The sequence below is a fragment of the Rutidosis leptorrhynchoides genome, chromosome 7 (assembly GCF_046630445.1).
Source record: "Rutidosis leptorrhynchoides isolate AG116_Rl617_1_P2 chromosome 7, CSIRO_AGI_Rlap_v1, whole genome shotgun sequence".
Lineage (NCBI taxonomy): Eukaryota > Viridiplantae > Streptophyta > Magnoliopsida > Asterales > Asteraceae > Rutidosis > Rutidosis leptorrhynchoides.
Window position 1 is genome coordinate 357,706,239 of NC_092339.1, and position 7,230 is coordinate 357,713,468.

At 35.3% G+C, this 7,230-nt stretch overlaps 1 protein-coding gene across 1 annotated transcript; it reads left to right on the forward strand.

Annotated features, from left to right (window-relative positions):
• Positions 1 to 3,209: 3,209 nt before the first annotated feature.
• On the forward strand, positions 3,210 to 6,442 carry LOC139857177 (protein KINESIN LIGHT CHAIN-RELATED 1). Its single transcript, XM_071845912.1, has 3 exons — positions 3,210 to 4,082; positions 4,639 to 5,547; positions 5,961 to 6,442. The coding sequence occupies exons 1-3, from the start codon at positions 3,415 to 3,417 to the stop codon at positions 6,196 to 6,198; spliced, it is 1,815 nt and encodes a 604-aa protein (XP_071702013.1). The 5' UTR covers positions 3,210 to 3,414; the 3' UTR covers positions 6,199 to 6,442.
• Positions 6,443 to 7,230: the final 788 nt, after the last annotated feature.

Genomic DNA, 7,230 nt, shown 5'->3' on the forward strand with positions numbered 1-7,230 from the left:
GGGTGAGTTGGAGTGATACTTTAGCCTCATTCGAAAAAGGAGGTTTAGATATTGGTAGCTTACGTGCATTTAATATGGTTCTTACTCTTAAATGGATTTGAAGGATTGTCATACAATCTAATGCTAAATGGGCCATTATTATCAGATCGATTCATGGGTCTAGCTCGGGGGTAGTGGATCTAAAACCACGGCAAAAGGGTATTTGAGCAAGAATCTTATAGATTTACTCTAACGCACAGTTAAATAAATATTTGCCTCAATTTATATCATATAGAAAGGTTGAAAATGGCAATACAGTACGCTTATGGCTCGACGATTGGAGTGGAGGTGGCATTCTAGCAAATCGTTATTCACTGTATTGTTTCATCTTGAGGCTAACTCTTAATGCAAGGTGGTTTAAATATGGGTTAATGGTTCGTGAGAATGGTCTTGGATCCGTAAGAATTTGGGTAGCAGAGATGCTCAATCATTAGAGGAGATGGTATATGTGATCGGTGGTATCAACTTATCAGCTCAAGATGATAGCTGGTCCTGAAAGATTACTGGTGACGGCTTATTTTCAGTGGGAATTACTCGAGAAGTTATTGATGACGTAAACTTACCTACGGCTGCAATTAGTACTCGATGGTACAATTACATTCCTCGTAAAGTTAATAGTTTCTTGTGGAAACTTTATTTAGACAAGTTACCTACCAGGTTAAAGTTATCGGAAAAAGGGCTGGAGAATGAAGAGATTGGTTGTGTATTTGGTCGTTATGGTATTGAATCAGCAGAACATGTACTATTTCAATGCCCAGTAGCATGATATTTGGAGGAAGATTGATATATGGCTCGACATGGAGCTTGCCATTCCACATTTTTTTTTTTTTTTTTTTTGGCAAGAGCTTAGTTCATGGATACAATTTGAGGGTTGATACAGAATCCAAAAGAAAATCACAGTGATCGTTGCGACCTATCTTGGACGTGTGGCTTCAAAAGCCGGGGTGGCTTCAAAAGTGTATTAGTTAGAACGGGTGGCTTCAAAAACCGGTGTAATCCCTTTTTTTCCTAGCGTCTTGCTACGGGTTATTTAATACAGTTTTTGTTGTTCCAAAAAATAACTGTGAAAAAATAAAATAATTTTAAATTGGAGAAAAAGGCTACTACTGTGCATCTTGTTACAATCTATATAGTTATATAAAAAAAAAAGAGATTTATTTAGCTTACTTGTCAACAAACCATTTTTAAGGGGTTAATGACAAGTAAAATTTACACTTGTCAAATTCTAAATGATTATGATTAAAATCCATTAAATAAATGATTAATAACAATATTAGAGAATTAAGAAATTAATAAAAAAAATGAGAGCAATTTAGTACGGGTAATTCTAAGAGATTGTTATAATTAATCAATTAAAAAAATATATTTAATTATAATAGAACACATCTATCCTTATAACAACTCACGAGTCAAATATAATTTGTTTAAGAAAAAAAAGTGTACACTCCCTTACTCTATAGCAAGCCATATAGATTAATTATCACTTGTGAATCAATAGACCACTTACGATACATATTCATTATTGTGTCGTTATTCATTTATATGTCATTATTGTGAACCAAGATCGCTAGAGAAAAAAATATTATGTTTTTATGTAACTAATAAACAGGTTTTGAATAGCCGTGCAACGCACGGGCTCAAAAACTAGTAAATTTATATTACTCCGTAATCCTTTACGTACCAAATTTGTTCTTTTATTTTCCTACCAAAAGAATGGAAATTAACATTGCACCCCCTATTTTCTAATTTTCTTATATCTACCAATTTTGAACCAGTGTAACTCCATGAGCCAGAAAATTTATATATCACCTAAATTTTATATTACATCATATTCAAATCATATCCAAAACACTTAACAAACAAGTATATTGAGTTTTTTTTCATGTAACAAGTTAATAAGATAATTTTATCAAATTCATATCGTTCATTCAAAATGATTATCAAACAACTTATTTTTATTCAGAACCTAAAATATTCAGATTATGAACTATTCAACGCTAAATTAATCTGTTTTATTAAACGCATTTTAAGTTAGATTTTGAAGGAGAGAAATGCAAAGGTAGAGAGAGGGGGTATGCACTCATAACCACCCTAAATTAAATTGAGTTGATCTAAAAAATCATAAGTGTTACATATCCGTAGATTCAACGATCTACTTGAAATGGTCGTGTGCCTAAAAACAAACATACATATTGATAAACATTAAAACTAACACTACATAAACAAATACAACTACTGGTTGAAATTTCCATTCACTCATTGAGACCGTCTACTTGCATCGAGGCAACACCGCAATGAAAAAATTACGGGAAGGGAGATTTGTATAAACAGCCGATAACCAATTGAACCAAACCAACTAAATGACACGCCAAACCATCCGCCAAAACCATCTTTGTTGGCCAAACACCACCAAATTACATAGAACTACAAAAACATGTAGTACCCTTTACCAATAATCCACCATTACCTGCAAACGCCTAAACTCTTCTAGAAACCACCTAAATGAACCGTCACCACCACGATATAGCGACCCGGTTTGTCAATTTTCCGGAATTACTAGCATTTTTTGAATTCGTACCCAATTAGAGCATGCATAATTGGAGGGTCAAGGGTGTCACTACCCATGTCACTACTAAATCACCGGTAACACCACTCTCCTTTGTGTCGTGTCCCATGTCATCATCTATGTCACTTGAGTTTAGTCGCCCATGCGACGAAGCTTTTGCTTCGTTTTTTTTTCTTTTTGAAAAGAAAAGAAACTTTTAATGTAGAAATAATATTATTTTATTTACATTTCAATAACGTGTAATTAACCTAGGTCACCATTCTCCGTGCTTTTAATTTTAGCTAAGAACACATTTCTTGGTTTTTTACTTTTGAAGCAATAACCTCCCGACTTAAAATTATCAAATGTAGCAGCTCGAAAATAATCAAAACAAGATCTGGCCAATTTGATTGGCACGCAAATTATTGTGTTGGCATGATTCGATTCCTATACACAGTTACACTATACATTCCATCTCATCCAAACAGGTTGTGCTATATGCCATCTCATCCACCAGTGGGCCCATCCACTTTATTTGAGCTGTACAGCAGTGGACCCCACACTTCACTGATTTTATTGTTTGTTGCTTCATCATATCATCATCTCACCTTTTTTTTATTTCTTCTCTCTCTCATACACGCACAAACTGCAACAGCTAGCCAGTAACAGTCACCAACAAACCATCCTGAATGGTCACATGTTCTTATCTCCGTTTAATCAATCAATCCCTCTGCATTTATAACTAACAAATTCTATACAAACATCTGTTACATTTCTGTATAATATAACAATTTCAATTTCCATTTCAATTTGAATACATCATCATAATAATGCCTGGATTAGTTTCCGTCAAAACGCCGCCGCGAATCACCATTCCGGACGAAAACAACACTCAAAACAACCAGATCCGGCCAAATCATGAACGTTCTGATTCAGTCAACACCAAAACAGCCTCACCGGCGCAACGGAGACCTCCGTCACCTTCACCGTCGTCCTCACGCGCCAAGCCGTCACCGGATCGGAGCTCCGGAAAGAAGAAATCGCCGGAAAAACACTCGTTACTTGACGAATCTTCGCTAGACAATCCGGATCTAGGTCCGTTTTTACTGAAACTCGCGCGTGATACAATCGCGTCCGGTGATGGACCGAGCAAAGCGTTGGATTATGCACTCCGTGCATCGAAGTCGTTTGAGCGATGTGCGGTTGAAGGTGAACCGAGTCTGGATCTGGCGATGTGTTTGCATGTTGTTGCGGCGATTTATTGCAGTTTAGGGAGGTTTGAAGAAGCGATTCCGGTGTTGGATAGAGCAATTAAGGTACCTGATGTATCAAGAGGTGCAGATCACGCGCTTGCAGCGTTTTCAGGGTATATGCAGTTAGGTGATACGCATTCAATGTTAGGGCAACTTGATCGGTCTATTGAGTGTTATAAGGAAGGATTGAAGATTCAGATGGAAGCTTTAGGTGATACTGATCCCAGAGTTGCTGAAACTTGCAGGTTAATTTACAATCTCATTTTTCACTTATTTATTTGTTTCCAAATATATATTTTAATTTTATCATTCTATTACAAGTATTATTATTAGTTAATTAATATTAATAATTTACTTGTATACAGTAATTATAGGAAATACTTTAGTCAGATTATAATATAATTTCCTTATATAGTAGTAGACGTTGGAACTAACTAGTAAAATCTGATAGCTATTTGATTTAGTGGTGGTTGATTATTATTATTATGAATATGAATAATAAATAATAATTCCTGGATATAATTCTAGTTTTATAGAATGAGGGCACACTTGCAAATAAATTAGAATATGATATGATTCAGTGTTAGAATTTGATTCTGAGAAGGTCTTCTTGAACCAAGTAGATGTAAGGATCTTGCTGATTTCATAATGTAAAAACATCGATATAGTGACTAGTTTGTGATGCAGCATCACTGCAAATTGCACCTGAGAATGTGAAACAAGTATTATTAGTTGATTAAATTTATCATTTATGCGATATTAGAAGAATTTTAATTTATGGATAAAAGTTGAATTCTGTAGATATTTAGCTGAGGCGCATGTCCAAGCAATGCAATTTGATGAAGCAGATACCTTATGCAAAAGAACCCTTGAAATCCACAGAGTGCATAGTGAACCTGCATCCCTTGAAGAAGCAGCTGATAGGCGATTAATGGCCCTGATATGTGAGGCGAAAGGTGACTACGAATCAGCCTTAGAACACCTTGTACTTGCCAGCATGGCAATGATTGCCAACGGACAAGATAACGAAGTTGCTGCAATCGATCTCAGCATCGGCAACATTTATTTATCACTCTCTCGTTTTGATGAAGCCGTGTTCTCTTATCAAAAGGCACTTACTGTATTCAAAGCATCAAAGGGTGACAACCATCCTTCTGTTGCATCCGTTTTCGTACGCCTTGCTGACCTTTACTACAAAACCGGTAAGCTACGAGAATCAAGATCTTATTGTGAAAACGCTCTTCGAATATACGCAAAACCGGTCCCCGGGACCACACCAGAAGATATTGCTAGTGGAATGACAGAAATATCAGCAATATACGAATCATTCAACGAACCTGAAGAAGCATTGAGGTTGTTACAGAAATCGATGAAGCTTCTAGAAGACAAGCCAGGTCAGCAAAGTACTATTGCAGGTGTTGAAGCACGCATGGGTGTTATGTTTTACATGTTGGGAAGATATGAAGATGCAAAAGGAGCGTTTGAAAGTGCTGTCGCCAAACTTCGAGCTAGTGGAGAACGAAAATCGGCGTTCTTTGGGGTTGTATTGAACCAGATGGGGTTGGCTTGTGTACAACTGTTTAAAATAGATGAAGCTGCTGAGTTGTTTGAGGAAGCAAGGGAAATTTTAGAACAAGAGTGTGGGCCATGTCATCAAGATACACTTGGAGTGTATAGTAATCTTGCAGCTACATACGATGCTTTGGGGAGGTAAATTTTTCATTTAAAAATCTGAGACATGATGTTTCTAAGTTATAATTTCAATTTATAACGAGGATAAAAAGCTCGCGCTTTGTTGCGGGGTGTTTTTGGTCGGTTAACGGTCGGTTAATTGAACGTAAAAAAACGGTTAACGGGTCAACTAACGTTAAGTTAATTGAACGTTAACAAAAAAGGTCAGCGTTTGGCAATTAAACGTAAAAACAATAAAGGAATGAAAAAGGAAGTATAAAAAGGTAATGAAAAAATATTGGAAAAAAAAATTCAAAAAAAACCTGATTTACCAAAATACCCCGAAGTTCGGTGTATTTACTGTTTTGCCACTGTGAACAGTGGACTCTCACCATGATTATTACTCGTATTAATTATTATATACTACTAATTAATTAATGCTACATATACAGAGTGGAAGATGCAATTGAGATTTTGGAATATGTTCTTAAATTAAGAGAAGAAAAACTAGGAACTGCAAACCCGGATTTTGACGATGAGAAGAAGAGGCTAGCAGCGCTTTTGAAAGAAGCGGGGAGGTCGAGGAACAAAAAGGCGAAATCGCTAGAGAATCTTATTGATCCTAATTCGAAGAAGACAAAGAAAGAAACCTCATCAAAGAAATGGTCTGCATTTGGTTTCAGAAGTTAATAAAAACAAATGGAAAAAAAAAAAAAAAAAAAGATAAAGCAATTTCTTTAATATATTCTCTAATTACTCTATTCACTACTACTACTGCAATCATCAAGCATGCTATATCCCTTATAGAAGATGGTGTTATATGTATAGTGTTTCATTTGTTTGACACCTATTTTTTTATTTTTTTGTTGTTGTTGAGTTTTTGAGTTTGCTTTCTTAATTTGTTTTCTGGAATGGAATATATTTTATTTGTGATTTGATGATTTATGTCTGTATTTTAATGCTATGGTAGTTTGATCGTCTAGGATAAACATCTACTAAGGATTTTTCCGGATAATAGGGTATTTCGATGTGATGTTATTAGTTCTCTAGAGCATATATCAATTATATATGTGTGTCTGGGTTAAATAGAGCCATGCAAGTTGTATTTTTTTTACAGGATTAAAGTCAAAAATAGGCTACAAACTTACACAAATGTACCGATATCGCCCACAAATTTATTTCCGTCCTACTGTCGCCTACAAACTTTCAAAAAATCTGCTAATATCAACATTTTATAGTTTTGACCTGTTACATACTAATTTTCACCTGATTTTTTTTTTATTTTTTTTTTAAGAATTAAGATCCAATCCACGAACGGCACGTGTTGATTTTAACCAGTTTAGCCGGTAGCAAGTCATTTTTGTTTACATTGGTACACTTTTTGAAAGTTTTTGTTTACATCGGTACACTTTTTGAAAGTTTGTAGGGGACAATAGGACGAAAATGAGTTTGTGGGCGACATCGGTACATTTGTATAAGTTTGTATCCTATTTTTGGCTTTAACCATTTTTTATATACTACTGTAAAACTCATGCCTAATGGTGTAGCTTTAGTTAATTTGGATTGTAATTTTGAGTTCGTCCCTCAAATTCGGCTCAATTTACACAACAGACCCTCAACTTTACACTTTCTCGGGGGTAGAAAGTGCAATATTAAAATAAAAGAAACTAATTCCCCCGAATTTATAACGGGATCTATCTTCTCGCTCAGTGCGAGTTAAAT